The following is an 18,235-nucleotide window of genomic DNA, read 5'->3' as shown; positions in this document are numbered from 1 at the left end:
GTTCACCGATGAGTGCCGTGCAACGCTCGATGGTCCAGATGGATGGAGTGGAGGATGGCTGGTTGATGGACACCCCATGAAAACACAGCTAAGGCTCCAACAAGGAGGAGGTGGAGTAATGTTTTGGGCTGGAATCATGGGGAGAGAGATTGTCGGCCCCTTTAGGATCCCTGAAGGGGTAAAGATGAACTCCATAATCTATGTGGAGTTTCTAAAACAGCACTTCCTGCCATGGTTCAAGTGGAAGAACCGTGCTTTCCGCAGCAAGATCATTTTCATGCATGATAATGCACCGTCTCATGCTGCAAATAACACATCTGCATCTCTGGCTGCTATGGGCATAAAAGAGGACAAACTTATGGTGTGGTCACCATCTTCCCCTGACCTGAATCCCATTGAGAACCTCTGGAGCATCATCAAAAGGATTGTCTATGATGGCGGGAGGCAGTTCACATCTAAGCAACAGCTCTGGGAGGGTATTCTGTCCACATGCAAAACAATTGAAGCACAAACCATTCCAAAAACTGACAAATTCAATGGACGAGAGAGTTCAGAAGCTTCTTTCCAACAAGGGGTCCTATGTGCAAATGTAACATCACCTAGAATAAAGTTTTGACTTGAAAACTGTTCTGTAATAAGCTGATAATGCTTATAATTTCACAATTGACCTTTTTTTGTTCAAAATAAAAATAAAAAGGTTGAAAACTGCTGTGCATAATAATTTGGAACGTGCATTTTGAGTGTTTCTTATTTTTAAAAATATACTTTTTTCATAGGCAGTTTGTTCAAAAACATTGCAATTATACTAGAATATTAGATGACTGAAAAATAAAAATGACTGCAATTCATATAGGCAATTTAGAGAGAATATGAGGAAATATTTTTTGCATAATAATTTGGAACACAGTGTATTTTCAGCAGGTCAATATGGTCGTGGTAGATGAGGGATATTCCGACAAAGCATAGCGAATTACGTTGGTCATTCATGCCTCCAGGGACAACAATGTTGAGGTAAAAGATCCATCTCATTTCCTTTTCCAGGATCAATCTATCCCAGTTACCTCCTCTGAGTGATTTAGCGACTTTCCGAATACCCATAAATTTAATACATTTGATGTTGCCAGTGTGGCAGTTATTAATATGGCGTGATATGGGTGTATCCCTCTTGTGTTGGATGTCCCCTATGTGGTCACCTATCCTGTGTTTAAATTACTTAATCGTCTTTCTCACTTACTCTATGCCACAGTCACACGTAGCCTTGTATACCTCAACTCTGCTACTGCAGTTGATAAATTCTCTGACCTTACCAGGCATGATGTGGGAACAGGCCACGCAGTGACCACATGCAAAACATCCCATAACATCACTAGACAGCCATGTATTTGTGACCATTTTCTAGAAGTGACTATTGATGCAAACTGGGTCCTCGTTTTATTGGTCCTTTTGCGGTTCTCAAACAGTTAATGCTGTATCCTACAAGCTCAAACTTCCAGCTACTTTACGTATCCCCAACTCATTCCACATATCTCTCCTCAAGCCTGTTGTGTGGAGCTCCTTCTTCAAGGATCCGGGTACAACTCTTGCTCCAGTAACGTCTAAAGATGTTTTCGAGGTAGAGAATATTCTAGCCACTAAAAGGATAATAGGAAAAGCCTTTTTTCTTCTGGATTGGAAGGGATTCGGTCCTGAGGAGAAGTTGTGGGAGCCCAAGGAAAACATCCATGGCCCTCTCCTTATGGAAAGATTTCTTGAGAACTTGAAGAAGACGGGGAGTAAAGGAAGGGGTACAGTAGCTTTGGCTTTCCTTCACAATTCCCATCTTCCTTTCCCCCAGAAGGGACGCCGACTCACTCACCGCCCCAGCCCTTACTTCCTCCTGCAGCTGTGATCTATGAACACATCTGGCAGGTCTCCGGGTACTGCAGTTAGGGTGTGCAAGCTCCCGGGCTCTTACATTGACAGCGCACACCATCCGAAAGTGTCTCCAGCCAATGGCTGGGAGACACTTATTTAAAGTACCTCCTCCTGTTGGGAGCTGCCTGAGCAACGTATTCTTTTAGTTTGCATGCTTTCTAGTTGTCAGGTCCCCTCTTTACCTGTACCTGCCATGACTTCCTGTATAGCAGCAGTGTCTGCTGTTCCTGTCTACCAGCCATGCCTGACAGTACCTGCTGTTCCTGTCTACCAGCTGTGCCTGCCAGTAGCTGCTGCTTCTGCCTACCAGCCATACCTGCTGTGCCTGTATACAAGCCATGCCTGCCAGTACCTGTAAACCAGTCATACCTTTCCATTTCTGGCCATTCCAGTATCCTGCCCCTTTGGAGGTCAACTGCCGTGTGTCAGAGGTCTGTCCTGGAGAAGCATCTAGCATCCATCTGGAGCCAAATCTTACCAAACTATCAGGGCCTCTAAAGAAGAATCAGGTATTTGCCTAGTGTAGGGATTCGCTCTGGTAGGTAATGGCAGGGCTGCAGTAACGAGGCAACACACAGGCTTAAAGTCCAATTTCAGTGGTTTAATGTCACGTTGCAAACAGCAGGTTAACAGAAAGTAAGGAAAAACATAAATATACTCCAGCTTGGAGAACCACTGGTCCCAGACTCACCCCTTGCACGGGACGGGCTTAACTAAGCGGCTGCCAGGTCCTCGGCATCCACCAGGTGCCATTTCCAGGGTTGTTGAGAGTCTTGCTGCTATAGTCCTGCAGCACGGGGATCCTGTATACAAGTTGAGACTAAGTCCAGCCAAGTTCCTGTAACTTCCAGACACACTCACCATGTGCCAAACACCAACCTCCATTACATAGCCCATAACCCCTCCTACAAGTGAGGTAAACATCACATGGGCTGATCACGTGACCATGACATCATTGCAGGTCCTGTCTTTAGGGAAAAACCCAGCCAAACATTAACCTGCTGGGAGAAATGTATCTCCCATCCAGTAAAACACCCTTTGCTGTACCACACTAGTCACGCCCTTCCAAGCTCCCCTTGGTCCATGGCACAGTGGTTCCACTACCATGTATGTGACACACACTTACATACACACCGATCACTACATATGCACATTTGGATACACAAACACTGTATATACATAACCTCATTTTGCAAATCTTTCCAGGACATGTGATTGATTACATGATCTGAAAGGGCTTTAAGCCAGCTGCTCAGTCAGGACGTGCAGGCTCTGAACAGATCTCAGTACCTTCCTCTCCTGCTCTGCACCAATCAGTTAGAAAAATGTGAGGCTGGAGGAGAGAGAGCAGGTCCCTCAAAGATCAGAATCTGTGTCTCCACGTTTTCCTTTGTCATATGACGCTGCCTCCCGTCTAAAAGATGTGCTCATTTATATAGCTAAATGTTTTCTCACTAAAAGTGTTATTATTATTATTATTATTTATATAACACCATTAATTCCATGGTGCTGTACATGAGACGGGGTTACATCAAAATACAGCAAACTAACAATGACGGACTGTTGCGTCTCATAATCAAAAAAATACAATAAATTCTAAAGTAATTTCCTTTACTCACATAATTATACGACTGTCTGTGAAATGTTTTTGTACAATTTGTCAATAACATATAGTTTCTCCCCATCTGAGTTATTTTTGATGGTCAACAAAATATGATTTTCCAGTAATTCATTTTTCACACTGTAAGTATGATAATGGCTTTTTCCTGGGTGGGATTTTTGATCTTTAAAGGGGTTGTGCATTACTTAGATAAACCCATCATTCCTTGGTGCAGTTAAAATCAAAACACTTACGCAAATCTTCCATACTGGTGCTGTTCCAGTGATGTCTGCACTTGCATTCAGTGTATCACTATCCCCACATTTGGACACATCGAACCATAAAAAAAGTTAGAAAGCATATGTCCGGAGGCGGCGGGGATAGTGAAGTGGGTGCCGACTGGATGCAGGGCGCTTGTGATGTAACAACCTCTCATGAGCCCTGAGAAAGCGAATGCAGACACAGCTGCAACGCCACTGGCTCGGAAGGCGAGTATAAGTGTTTTTATTTTAACAAGGCCAAACATGAGGTATGACAAGGAGCTCTCGAACTAGTGGACAAACCCTTTAAGATTACATTTTTGGTTAAATCATTTCCAACATTCTGAACATGTAAAAGGCTTCTCCCCTGTGTGACTTCTCTGATGTTTATTTAGAGTTGGTTTCCTTATAAAACATTTCCCACATCAAGAACATGAACAAGGCTTCTACCCTGTGTGACTGCTCTGGTGACTAAGAAGAGATGATTTCCTCGCAAAATATTTCCCACATTCTGAGCAGGAAAAAGGCTTCTCACCTGTGTGTGTTTTCTGGTGCTTAACCAAACATGATTTATGGTTAAAACATTTCCCACATTCTAAACATGAAAAAGGCTTCTCCCCTGTGTGGGTTCTTTGGTGTATAATAAGGTTAAATTTACGGTTAAAACATTTCCCACATTCTGAACATGAATATGGCTTCTCCCCTGTGTGAGTTCTCCGGTGCTTAACAAAATCTGATTTATGGTTAAAACATTTCCCACATTCTAAACATGAAAAAGGCTTCTCCCCTGTGTGGGTTCTTTGGTGTATAATAAGGTTAAATTTATGGTTAAAACATTTCCCACATTCTGAACATGAAAAAGGCCTCTCTTCTGTGTGGGTTCTCTGGTGGCTATCAAGATGCATTTTCCGGTTAAAACTTTTTCCACATTGTGAACAGGAAAAAGGCTTCTCCCCTGTATGAATTTTCTGGTGCTTAACCAAAACTGATTTCCGGTTAAACTGTTTCGCACATTCTGAGCATGACAAAGGCTTTTCCCCTGTGTGAGTTCTCTGGTGGTCATCACAATGTGCTTTTTGGTTAAAACATATCCCCCATTCTGAACATGAAAATTGCTTCTCCCTTGTGTGAGTTCTTTGGTGTTTAACAAGATTCCCTTTCCTTTTAAAATGTTTCCCACACTCTGTACATGAAAATGGCTTCTCCCCTGTGTGAGTTCTCTGGTGCCTAACAAGATCTGATTTATGGTTACACCATTTCCCACACTTGGAACAAGAAAATCTATTCTCTGCTGCGTGAATTTTTTGATGTTTAAGAAAATACTTTTTGAGAAGAAAGCCATTTCCATATTCTGAACGTGAAAATGGCTTCTTTGCTTTAGGATCAGCTCGTTTTTCAATGCTTATTTTGTAACTTGGATTTTCCTTTGAAGTCAGCAATGAATCAGAATACAGGACCTGTTTCAAAGGATCAGATGACAGATCTTTGCTGTGAAGAGATGATGGTATAGCTGAAGTAATGGCATTCACTTCAGTTGTGTCCTCTGGGATCTCAAAATTATCTGATTTAAAAATTGAAGCTGTCAGCTCTCCCTCTGATCTGGTACAGTCATCTGCCAAAAATAAAACCAATTATTTTTAAATAAAACATCCTTGCATATGTTATTTTTGAACATTTCTGCTTAAACTGTCAGTAAAAATGGCAAGTTAAGTAAAAAAACTGAATTATTCAACAAGACAATGACAGTTCATAGTCTAATAGAAAACTTCAAAGCATGAACCAGTAGAGTTTGGTGTTCAACTGCTTATCCATTCTGTCTCCCAAATATGGAATAAAAAGCCAACAATGTTATGTAGGCGAAAATAATATCAATAAAAACTTCAGTTCCTAGGGAATTTGGGTGCTAACCAGGTCCCTAGAGCTAGGGGTGACCTGTAGGTGGAGATGCTGGATTCACTTATCTTACTAGGCACCTAAATTAACCCTTTTCTGTCCCTTCTTCCCCCAGGGAGGGTGAAAATTTAACTGTATAGGAATGCACCAAACAGACAAACAAGGGGAGACGGACAGGGATAAATGAAAATAACAATCATACAAAACACACTCGCAAAATAACACAGTCTCACAAGGGAGTTAAAGGATGGAGAAACCAAACAGATGATGGGGATGTGCATACAAACAAAGCTCAAAGGTTCTTGTAAAGCAACATGGCTTCCATAAACGAATCCAGCAATATTGGCTCTCCTAAAGTCAAATCTTTCCCTCACTTCTGAGCATTGCAGTGTGCCAAACCACATTTAGCATCCATGTAGTTGGCATTACTATAGTTAGAAAAGCCACTTAAATTATAGTCGAGCACAATCTAGTCACTAAAGGTACTGTCACACTTAGCGATGTACCAGCGATCCCGACCAGCGATATGACGCGGTCAGGATCACTGGTACATTGCTAAGTGGTCGCTAGTGAGCTGCCACACAGGAAGATCTCACCAGCGACATCGCTGGGGACAGGGGTCGCTACTTACCTGTCACACTAGGCGATCCTGCGTCCTCCCGCCCGCGTCCACGCGTCGCTCGTCTCTCCACAGGAAGCGCCGCAGGAAGCTGACGACGAGAAACAGTCCTGGACATTCTCACGCGATCAGCGATAAGCAGCGGGGGAGCGGGTTGTAGGTAAGTATCAGACACAGCGATATCGCTAGCTATATCGCTATAACGTCACAAGTTATAGCGATATTGCTAGCGATATCGCTTAGTGTGACAGTACCTTATGTGTTGGGTAATAAAATGGTATATTTGCAATTTTTCCTATCCAATATCCACTGTGTACTAATTTCTGGAAAGGGCCTGTGGAGTCAAAATAGTCACTACTCAAATAGATTCATTCGCTGAGGTTTATAATTTCCAAAATGGGGTCACTTTATGGGGATTTCTACTGCTCTGGTTTTCTTCCATTTTTTCATATTAAAGCTTGTGAAAATGGCATGCCCCATCTCCTCTGGGATCTGCTCCTGAGTAGTTTTCTTATGTCACCAGGCCCGTGCCTTATTCATTCTGCAGGAAGCGCTGGTGAGGAGACGTCGGAATCAGAACCTCTGGGCAGTGCAGGCTCTGTCCAGCCACTAAGATTAGGTTGCTTGGGATGTGTAATACCATCAAGTCTGGCAGTATTGGTGTGTGCTGTCCAGCTGCAGTATTCTGCTCCCTACTTCAGGCAATTGGAAAGCACCAAACCCTACTAAAGCTTGAACCATATTGCCGGAAGCTGCCAGATGCAGCCTTGTTCTCCTCTGGTTCAGTCCTCTGTGCTCAGCTCCCACCTTGTAAATCGTCTCCTGTTGTGAAGACGGCCTGTTTACTGACTACTCTTGTGTATTCTGATTTTGTATTTTCTCAGCCCTGCTGGCTGTGACCCGGTTACCTGACTATTCTTCCCATTTTACTCCACAACACAGCTTGTATCACCATGGCCCAGACCTAGGGATCTCTGTGTAAGTCTAGATCCATGTAGAGGGGTTAAAGGATGATGAGCAAAACTGACTATTGTAGTGAAACCTCTCTAAGGTAAATAGAGTGTGTGGCTCCGTGACTCTTGGCAATTAAATTATCATAGGGGCCAATATTTTCTCAGATGAATTTCAAGGAGAAATATTAGACATTCAAAGAGAACTTTGAGTGCAGAGCTGAGGTGTCCTAAATTATAGGTCTTGGCATTTCGAAGAGGTAATGGAGACCCTTTTTTAAAGAGTAAAAGGGAGTTGCAGACTAACATAACTGAGGCAGGCCGATCCCACCACAATCAAACTATCATACAGAATGAACCCGTAACAAAGGATATAGAATTAAAAAAAAAAATGTTACATCCCCAAAAACAACGCATCTATGAGGTTAAAACTTCAACACTAAACCGGAGTTGCACTCATTTATGGTGGAACATTGGAGCTACTATGAGTCCTGACCAGAACAGTAGAGAAAGTATTTGTGCTCCTCATTTGTGCAGTAATCTGAATTCCTTATGATCAAAGACACAATGTAATTTATGACGTGTAGTGAATCCATGAAACCAGGGCTCGAGCCATGCCAACACATCTCATGAAAGCATGAATTACTTTATATGACATCCATCAGCCACACACGGCTTAGAGATATATCATATCACAGGTGTAAAGTTTTTTTTGTGTGTAGATTATCACAATCCTGTTTAACGTTAGTACATTTTAAAAGAAACTGAAAAGTCAGGATGAAGGGAATCTGTTATTCTTGCACAGAAATTCACACTTGGCCTCACTGCACATTCAATGTTGTCGATCATGAAAGTGAACTGTGGTCAGAAAGACTGGACCTGGTCTTGTAGGGACCATATGAGAACATTCAGTAGCACAGAAGGGAGAAAAGGTAGATTCATCCAATAAGGTATCAGGGTTCTAGGAAGCCAACAGCATCATTACTCTCCACTTTCTCTCATAGGCCCATCATATTATTTTTCTTCAAGTGATTTTCTAACTTGTCGGCACATTCTATGTACGCTGTCATTTGGCTTTGTAGTTTACAGATCTGGACAGGCAAGGGTCTGCCTCTTCTAATCTCAAGGGGTAGATAGATTGCCCAGGTTGTAAGTTCTATAGAAAAAGTCTTTCGATGCAAATCGTCATTTGAACAGTTTTGGGTGGAGGAGAACGTTGTGGTCTAGAGGCAAAATGGTGATTATTTGATTGTGATAAGAACTACAACATCAATAAAGCAGCCAGAGTCGGTGAGGAGAATCTGTAACTTCTCTGCATTTAGTGGTTACTACTCACCTGGGTAGTCATATGTAGAAATCTCCTCTTTACACCACTCATCACCCCTCACATATGTCTCTGTAGTATTAATATGGGTCAGATCTTCACCCTGAAACAAATATTGTAAAAGTCACAGACAGATGGAGAAGTCACATCTATGATCAGCTCTAATCCTGCCATCTCCACCGTTCTCATTACACAAGTATAAAACATATAATACTGGTGGATAAAACAAGACTGAGCACAAGACCTTCACAGCCGTCTACACATCATAGGGGAGATCTCATGACACCTTCTCTCCATCTACCTGATGATCCTGAGGAACATTGGGATCTTCTTGTTTACAGTCCTGTGGAAGAAGAGGACGGGGACATCTCTCTGGTGTTGCCCTCTTACTGGATAGATCTGGAGGAAACACATACAGGGACTGAATTCATTCTTTACATACAGATAATTATAGGCCGTGTGTATTTAATCCTGTCTATTACCTGGTGATGTGAGGAGCTGGGGAACCTCCATCATGACGTCCTTATACACATGTTTGTGTACTTCTAAATACTCCCACTCCTCCATGGAGAAATAGATGGCACAATCCTGACACCTTATAGGAACCTGACACATACAATGATACAGTCATCCCCCCAATCCCTTCATAGCATTACTGTATAATGTCCCAGCATTCCCAGCAGTGTCACCTCTCCAGTCAGCAGCTCAATCATCTTGTAGGTGAGTTCTAGGATCTTCTGGTCATTGATGTCCTCATTTATCACACTGTGAGGTGGAAACCCCATGAATGGACTCAGAGGTCTTTCTTCAGACACAAGTTCCTGACAGCGATCACTAGAGGTCTTCTTCACTACTGTGTAATCCTGGTCATGGAGAGACACATTGGAAATGTCTGTAGTGAGATTTATTAGAGTCCTCACCTCTCCAGTTCTGTCCATCTGTTATTCCCATAGATAAGAATTACTAATTATATGAGGATGTCCAGTAATCAAAAGGGGCAGGCACTTCACAACAGCTAAACCAACAAAATCGGACTCACATATCTCAAAATGCCGAATGAAGAGATCCAGAAAGTAGCTAATATTAAAAATTACAATGCTTTATTTATAATAAGATTAAAGACCTAACACATGATAATATCAATAAGAATGAGTATATGGTATCAGAGCGCCCTAACTAGGGGGGACATTGAACTGCATGCTGAACATCCGGCAATACAAAAAACAATATTAAACTCTGGCCAATAAAATAAAAGTCAGTGACATGTAAGAGCTCAGATAATGCACAGCGAATCAAGCTGACATGTTAGAACAAGAATGTATAAAAAATAAGCAGTACATATTACCAGGACAGCAGGTGAAGCGGTGAAGAGTGCAGCCAAACAGAAGCCTCAGTGTCCCTCCTCACCCCAACGCACGTTTTGCATCCAGCTTCTTCCATGGGGGGGGGGTGTCTGGGGTGGGCAGACGTGGGGATTATATAGTAAGTAGGCACCAGTAACAAAACCAAGTGAAGAAATGTGACCACAGACATTAAGATGATTGTCTTACCGGACATTGCCGGCGCTGCTTTCTGGATCTATTCATTCCGCATTTTGAGATATGCGAGTCTGATTTTGTTGGTTTAACCATAAATAAGAGTGATGTAATGTGACGTCATCAGAATCTCTCACCTCTCCAGTAAGCCGGAAGAGGATCTCTAGGGTGAGGTGTAATATCCTCTCCGTCATCTTGTCTCTGTCCATATCCATTCTTGATGGGTAAATCAGGAAAATTCTCTTATACTGAAGATCTTCACTGAGAGGATCCGATATTGTAGAGACCTGAATGAGAAGATGAGCTGATGTAACATCATAAAAATCCTGTTTAATAATACAATTACTGGAGATAATAAGGGAAATATATGAGGAGATTTATTATTTTACAGTATTTAGTGTTCTTCTTTACATCTACTAATAAAACCTATATATTTAGGCCACAGACAACAAGCAGTTTCTTCCTCGGAGTCGGCAGCTGAATACGTTCCTCATAGACTCATCTTCCATAACGCTAATTCTCGTCTCATTTCCCAACACTGGAATCGGCATTAGCAATACTGCAGGAGATATTCATTACACGGGACAGGAGAAATAACTACTTCATGATGAGGACGACATCTTCATCTTCTACTACGGCTCTAGAAATATATTTGGCCAGAGTCCGTCACTGACTCCATCCCCACCGGCCGTCTATATGAAGGTTTCCCGTCTTCCCCGCACTGTAATCTTCTATCACGTTAGATCTCAGGTCTGAGTCACACACAGAAGTTTGAGGCTTGTAGAAAAGATTTTTTGTTTCCACAAACACCGAGAGCAGAAATGATCTGATCCCAAAGTCTCCATGTACAGGGGTTTATTCATATGGTCGGGATATGATGGTTTTTTTATTTAGCATTTTCCCACAGGCTTCTATATATTATATTAAAAACACCCAAACAAAATAACAGGTGTTCAAAATGATACAAAAAAATGTACACATTGTGGGGGATGACTGTAAAGTGAGAACATTATACTGTGTGTGGCAAGAAAGGGGCAACTTACTGCATCAAGAATGAGGATAAGGGAGGATTTATTATCTAGTGGTCTGGGTGGTAACATATTGTATGGGGCATCTTGTAATATCATCCCGTGTATGGAGGATAGCGGTACGGGGGGAACATTATACTGTGTGGGGGCCAAGAAAGGGGAACTGTACTATGAGGGCAACACACATTTCCTTCACAAACCCCCTAAATATAACATTTCTCTAACAACCCCCAATCTGTGACTCTTCGGGGTAAATCGCTCTCTCACCATTGGATTAGAGCTGATACTATGGAGCTAAAGTGACTATAACAATTAATGACATCACACTTTCCCCATACCAGAAGTCCGCTGCCTCGGAGTAACCTTTGACTGTGCCCTGTCCTTCAAACCACACATCCAAGCTCTTTCTACCTCCTGTCGCCTCCAGCTCAAAATTATTTCCAGAATTCGTCCTTTCCTCAACCCTCAATCTACTAAAATGCTTGTGCATGCCCTCATCATCTCCCGCCTCGACTGCTGCAACATCCTTTTCTGTGGTCTCCCTGCTAACACCCTCGCACCTCTCCAGTCCATCCTTAACTCTGCCACCCGACTAATTCATCTCTCTCCTCGCTACCCCTCCACTTCTCCCCTCTGCAAATCTCTTCACTGGCTCCCATTCCCTCACCGTATTCAGTTCAAATTACTAATTCTGACCTACAAGGCCATCTATGACCTGTCTCCCCCATATGTCTCTGAACTAATCTCCCGATACCTTCCCTCACGTAATCTCCGGTCCTCCCAAGACCTCCTTCTCTCCTCCACACGTATTCGCTCCTCACCCAACCGCCTCCAAGACTTCTCCCGAATAGCCCCTATTCTCTGGAATTCTTTGCCCCAACAAGTCCGACTATCAACCACATTTGGATCCTTCAGACGGAACCTGAAAACCCACCTCTTCAAGAAAGCCTACAGCCTGCAATGACCCCGCTACCTCCTTCTCTCTCACCACTACCGGAGATATCACCTCAACCAACACCGGAACTGCTGCAACCCACCAACCTACTGTCTCCTTCCCCACCATCCTGTAGCATGTAAGCCCGAAAGGGCAGGATCCTCTCCCCTCTGTATCAGTCTGTCATTGTAAGTTTGTTTACTGTAAGTGATATCTGTAATTTGTAAGTAAGCCCTTCTCATGTACAGCACCATGGAACCAATGGTGCTATATAAATAAATAGTAACAATAATAATAAACAGACTTTCTGTCCCCTCCATAAAGGGGCACTTTCCCGTGTTTGTCAGAACTGTCCGAGGATTATTAGAGGGGATAGTTTCCCCCCAATTAGAAGGGACACCTGTGGGTATTGGGGTCTTTACCTGCTACAGTCCCGGTGTGGAGCCTCCACCCGCAGAGCCGCACTCCACATATATGGCTGCTCTGTGCGCACAGGACCTGTGATGAGGTCACAGGAGGGGAGGAGTCAGGGGTCACATGATCAGGGGCCTCATGGTGTGTGCAAATGCTGCGGATTCTGCTGCGGTTTTTTCTTCACATAAACTGCAGCTCGTGCCAGAAAACGCATGTGCGGTTTTTGGTGCAGTTTTGTCAGCGTTTTTCAAAGCAAAAAACATACATAAAGTTTGTAAAACTTGACTGAGGAAAAAAAAAAAGGTGATGTCATTTCCTTGTCCGACCCCCCTTCTCCATTTTGCTCTCTAAAAGCAAGTATGAGTAGCACAAACATCCAGCATACCACCCAGCGGCCCGAGAACCAGATCACACAGCGATGCCTGCTCCGCAGGACATATAGAATCCTTTTGATGTGGTTTATCGGCACAGAGAGGAGGTAAGGCTGGTTTATCGCACAGCGCATCGTGCGCATGCGCAATGGTCCCCTATATTTAACACTGGCGGGCGCAGGGTCTAGCGCTTGCACGCGTTCATCAGCGTTTTTGTGTCCTGCGCATTTTCCAGGTGTGCGCCCAGACGCGCTAGACACTACATGTATTTTTTGTTCCGCCCAACCTCTTTAAAAAAAACGCCTCCTATGCACTCCTATGGTATTCCACATTGATAGCGGCAAAATATGCAGCATGATCATTCTTTTAGCGTAATTGTGGTGACTACGTCGCCATAGGAATGCATTGAAACGAAGATGTTACGCATGAGGCTATGGCCACCATGCGTAAATTTAGTGATTCATGCGCATGTGCGGATGGTACCCAGGGTCTGGAGGAGAGGATACTGAGTTCCAGGCCCAGGATAACATAATCCGGTAAACAATAGAATAAAACAAAAAAAGATTGATATACTCACCCTCCGGTGGCCACCGGAGGCCTTCCAGTCAGTCACCACGCTCCCGGCATCTTCCGTTCCCATAATGGTATGTGCTAATTAGCTCTGATGACATTGCGTTCTCGCGAGCGTGACGTCATCTCAGATCATTTGTGAAAAGGATTGGGAGACGAACATGCCGGAGCGCCATTGAGCCTATTCGGGGCCGTTGGAAGGTGATAATAACAATTTTTATTGTTTCCATTATTTTCAACATGCTGTGTTTTAGTACTGATGCAGAATAGGCAGCAGCGGGAGTTTAGGAATTTTCGATGAACTTTGCGCAGCTGTTGCGCAACGTGTGCACATCGCCTTAATGTTTTTTGTCATTAAACATTTATTTATATTTTAGTTGCAGGAGCAACGAAGGAGGAAACAAACCAGAAGATTGTGGGTGCCCCCGCTTGTAGCTGAGCGACAGGAGAAGGGCCATTTTTATGTCCTTTGCCAAGATTTGAGGAGGTAACTTCAAAATATCTTTAATCCGTGTCAAAAAAAAAAATATAAACAGGAACTAGCCATTGTTTTCATGTTATAATTTCAGATTTCCGGACAAATTCATCTTGTTCTGACGACTGTCGATCCCGACATTCGACCGAGTGTTAGAAATATTATCACCACATCTGACCTTTGCGGATACGATTATGAGGAAGGCGATCACTGCTGAGGAAAGGCCGCTCATCACCTTGCGGTAAGCATATCATTTTTTGTTTGTATGTGATTCGGCCTCTTTCACGCGTCAGTGTGAGGAAAGTTTTCACATGTACCTGAGACACTGACACATGTACACCCACTCAAATGAATGGGTCTATATACATGTCAGCTTGTTTTTGTGGCCCGTGTGTCCGGGTGTAAAAAAACGCTGACATGTCGGATTTAGAACAGTTGCACGGTCCACAAAGTGTCACGCACACATGTACACAGACAACACAAATTGATGTCCTCTGTGCGACACGCATTGCACAGGTGAAGAAGGGCTACAGAAAGCGCTGTTCCCTGGCATCAGGTGCTGAAGATGCTGCCATCATTCTCCCCTTCTGTGCCGGATTTCATTGCCATCAGGGAATAATGGGATTCTTCTTCACCACCTGACACCGTGTCTTTGCTTCCTGTTGCACTTCTTCCCTGGCAGCCATCCGTGTGGGAATGATACAGCGCATGGGCAGAAGATGGTTGACATATATCAGCCGCACACACACAGACACATAGATGGACATGGATATCCTTTGGACAGTTTTTCATGGTATCTCAAATATCGGGATATGTAAAATACGCATGTAAACTGTCAGCATTTGGTGCTGCTGTAAGATGCGGCCACTGGCTTTCAGGGCTTAGCTCCAGCGTTCATTAATTAAACCCCACGGTTAATGCCATACCACTATCATACTTTCGTCATCGCTCTACTGCGCAGGCGGACTTTTGTGTCCTGATGAGGATAGGCCAAAGTCCGGAGGTGTGCATGCGCTGGTCCTCTCAGACCTTTCTGGCCGCTTGCTCAATACATAAATTTGGTCAGCCATCAACTGTCCACATAAGTACGGGTGAGCAGTAGAGCGTTGATGAAAGCAGGAGGGCGGAAGTGGTGCAAAAACATGGCTGGACACGGACCTGCAGCTCCCATGTGACGTTACCGCCCAACACCGTTGCGTCAAATTGTGACCTTTTGTGTCACACCAGTCTGTTACCAACATCATTATAGAATGCTTCAACGAAGACCTTAAAGTCAGAGGGTGAATCTTATAGCAGCACTACATGCTGACGGGTTCACTTACATGTTTTGGTCACATTTCTAATAAGTTTTTCTTTTTCTTTGCAGATTTTTGGCCACAGGAGAGAGCTACACCTCCCTACACCTCCAATTTAGAGTTGGTAAATCCACCATCTCTCAAATTGTGAGGTGCACATGTAACGTAATCTGGCAGACTGAGTGTCACAAACTAAGGACCCCTCGAGTAATATGTAAATGTTATGAATATTTTTTATAAAAATTAGAAAAAAAAATGTTTTGGTAATCAATAAAAAAAAGTTTGATTGTTAATTCCCGGTGTGTTTGGTTTTTTAATAACTACTTCTGTTTCAATTAACACATTTTCATTCTTCCTCTCCTTCACACAGTCCAGTGCCTAGATAGCCATCATTCACACACTCCTTCCCATGGGCCCGGGCCCTTTTAGCATCAGAGATGCTGTCCATCATATATTCCCTGGCCCATATACCATCACACATATCTTAAATCCTAGAATTCCTGCTCAATATACCATCACTTTGATCCTCCATCCCATAGTCCTGTGATACTAGACCCATGACATAGAAAATCCCTTGATCTATGACTATCAGACTTACGTTAATGTCAACCAAAAGTAAAGAAACCAAATGTGAAAATAATGATTTTTTTTTTATTTCCAAAATAAATATTAATTGAATGTCATTGTTGGCTTATACAAACAGAAATAATCACAAATATATATATATATATATATATATTTTTTTTTAACAACAACAAACCAGACATTTTGAGGCAACAAGAACCTTTTTTTTTATTATTGTGTGGAAGCGGCCAAGGTGTTTTAAACGTACACCATGTCTGGTTAATGTAAAAAATTATATGTTGAACATTGACAAATTAGGGCAGATAGTGGTACTCTGGAGTATAGGAATAGGTTGCCTGGGAGCTGCCGGAGTCTGACTGGGTATAATAATTTTGTTGGTTCATGGGTGGTCTGTACTCCACTGGTCGCTGCTGTTGGGTGGGTGGTGTAGGGCGGAATAGGCCAAAAAGGCCCATTAGGATATTATTATATGGAGCAATGGGAGCAGGGTCCTGTAAAGCAGTTAGTGACATCTGCACCATGCTCATTAAGATCGACTGCCTCTCCGGTATCAGGGATCGAGTCTTGCTGGCTATTGTCATTCCAAAAAAATCAAATTCATCCTCAGTGGTCGATCAAATCCAGCGTTTCATTTGTTGCCTTCAAGGTGGTGTCCTGGTTTTTCTTTTTGGGTTTTTTTTTTGTTTGGCTCTCCAGACACTGGAAAGGCAGTATTTTGTTGTCCACCAGCTTCTGAGGAACCTGATGGTTCATCAGCTGCAGAAACAGATGTTCCTGCAGCTGATGAAGATGGGGCTCCATCAGAAGGTGTGTCAGGACATGGTGACAAGATGTCACCAGCTTCACAGGACCCTGCTGTTGAGAGAAAAAAAAAACATTATTATGTAAATTTTAAACGCTTTGTACGAGCAACGCTTTGGACAACTCCAAAAGATATGTACGAAAAAAGCGGTACCCCATTTTTCAGAGTAGGTTGATAACGCATGTTTGCATTCTACACATGCGGAATCAACGCATGCTATTAATACACTGTGCTACTTATCTTTGCTGACAATGAACGCCAACGCAAGATAAATAGACATGCTGTATTGTGAAAAGATGCGCCGCATGTCTGAATTTGTGGTTGCTTCACGTGCGCTTTATTACGCATAGTGAAGATGTACAGTACAGACCAAAAGTTGGGCCACATCTTATCATTCAAAGAATTTTAGTTATTTTCATGACAAAGAAAATTCTAGATTCACTCTGAAGGCATCAAAACTATGAATTAACAAAGGTGAACGGATGGGCTCTACATGCGTGGTTCCCTCGGTGAAGCATGGAGGAGGAGGTGTGATGGAGTGGGGCTGCTTTGCTGGTGACACTGTTGGGGATTTATTCAAAATTGAAGGCATACTGAACCAGCATGGCTACTACAGCATCTTGCAGCGGCATGCTATTCCATCCGCTTTGCCTTTAGTTGGACCATCATTTATTTGTTCAACAGGACAATGACCTCCAGGCTGTGTAAGGGCTATTTGACCAAGGAGAGTGATGGGGTGCTACACCAGATGACCTGGCCTCCACAGTCACCAGACCTGAACCCAATCAAATGGTTTGTGGTGAGCTGGACCGCAGTGTGAAGGAAAAAGGGCCAACAAGTGCTAAGCATCTCTGGGAACTCCTTCAAGACTGGTGGAAGACCATTTCCGGTGACTAACTATAACCATGAGTTTGCAAAGCATTAATCAAAGCAAAACATGGCTACTTTGAGGAATCTAGAAGTCATGAAAATAAAGAAAACTCTTTGCATGAGAAGGTGTGTCCAAACTTGTGGTCTGACCTGTTTTTTGTTTTTTTCAACTTACCTCCGCAATGTCCGGCTGGATATGAGAAATTGGAGCTCTGCGTAGTAGGGGAAGGTTCGGCTGGTTGGGGATGCCCCACTTTTTTGGCAGCTTGCCAGGAATTTGTTAAAGCGGTCACGAACCGACCGCCAACGATGTTTGACATCCTTTTCTAAAATATAAAAGGAAACACACAATATTACCAATCTTTCTTGCTTTATTAACAAGTTATCTACAAATTGGTACATAAACGGTTACTTACCAATTTGACACTGAGTTGCTTTTAGCAATGCATGCCAGTCAGGGTAGACTTCTGCCAAAATTTTAAACCAACATCTATCCCTGTGGCCACGGTCTTTGTATAAGTTTTCTGTGGGGTCCCAAAGCGCTGGGAAATCATGCACCTACAAATAAAGCAATGGAATTAGCTACTATATCATTTACCAAAAGAAAAAAAAAAAAAAAAAAGCGATTTACATATAACCCCTACCCATGGCCTAACCCTAATCACAGCCCTAACCCTAATCCCGTCTCTAACACTAACCATAACCCCATCTCTAACCCTAATTCCATCTCTAACCCTAATCCCATCTCTAACCCTAACCCTAATCCCATCTCTAAGCCTAATCCCATCTTTAACCC

General features: G+C 43.0%; 1 protein-coding gene and 1 long non-coding RNA gene across 2 annotated transcripts in view; one reads left to right on the top strand and one right to left on the bottom strand.

Annotated features, from left to right (window-relative positions):
- Positions 1 to 12,560, bottom strand: part of LOC141073006 (uncharacterized) — a 115,558-nt gene extending 102,998 nt beyond the window's left edge. The window contains exons 1-7 of the mRNA XM_073560288.1: positions 12,480 to 12,560; positions 10,233 to 10,382; positions 9,250 to 9,423; positions 9,043 to 9,166; positions 8,862 to 8,959; positions 8,573 to 8,663; positions 5,232 to 5,386 (exon numbers count right to left, since the gene is read on the bottom strand). Coding sequence (XP_073416389.1) covers positions 5,232 to 5,386; positions 8,573 to 8,663; positions 8,862 to 8,959; positions 9,043 to 9,166; positions 9,250 to 9,423; positions 10,233 to 10,310 — 720 coding nt within the window. The 5' untranslated portion in view covers positions 10,311 to 10,382; positions 12,480 to 12,560. The remainder of the gene's footprint in view (positions 1 to 5,231; positions 5,387 to 8,572; positions 8,664 to 8,861; positions 8,960 to 9,042; positions 9,167 to 9,249; positions 9,424 to 10,232; positions 10,383 to 12,479) is intronic.
- Positions 12,561 to 12,838: 278 nt separating this feature from the next.
- LOC141073011 (uncharacterized) lies at positions 12,839 to 15,379 on the top strand. The gene is made up of 4 exons (XR_012226930.1): positions 12,839 to 12,949; positions 13,790 to 13,899; positions 13,982 to 14,128; positions 15,254 to 15,379. It is a non-coding gene; the product is annotated as an uncharacterized lncRNA (long non-coding RNA).
- The last annotated feature ends 2,856 nt before the right edge of the window (positions 15,380 to 18,235 follow it).

Source organism: Dendrobates tinctorius, unplaced genomic scaffold, assembly GCF_039654945.1.
Source record: "Dendrobates tinctorius isolate UK_male_01 unplaced genomic scaffold, ASM3965494v1 ptg000294l, whole genome shotgun sequence".
NCBI classification, from domain to species: Eukaryota; Metazoa; Chordata; class Amphibia; order Anura; family Dendrobatidae; genus Dendrobates; species Dendrobates tinctorius.
This window is presented reverse-complemented; position numbering and strand designations above follow the sequence as displayed.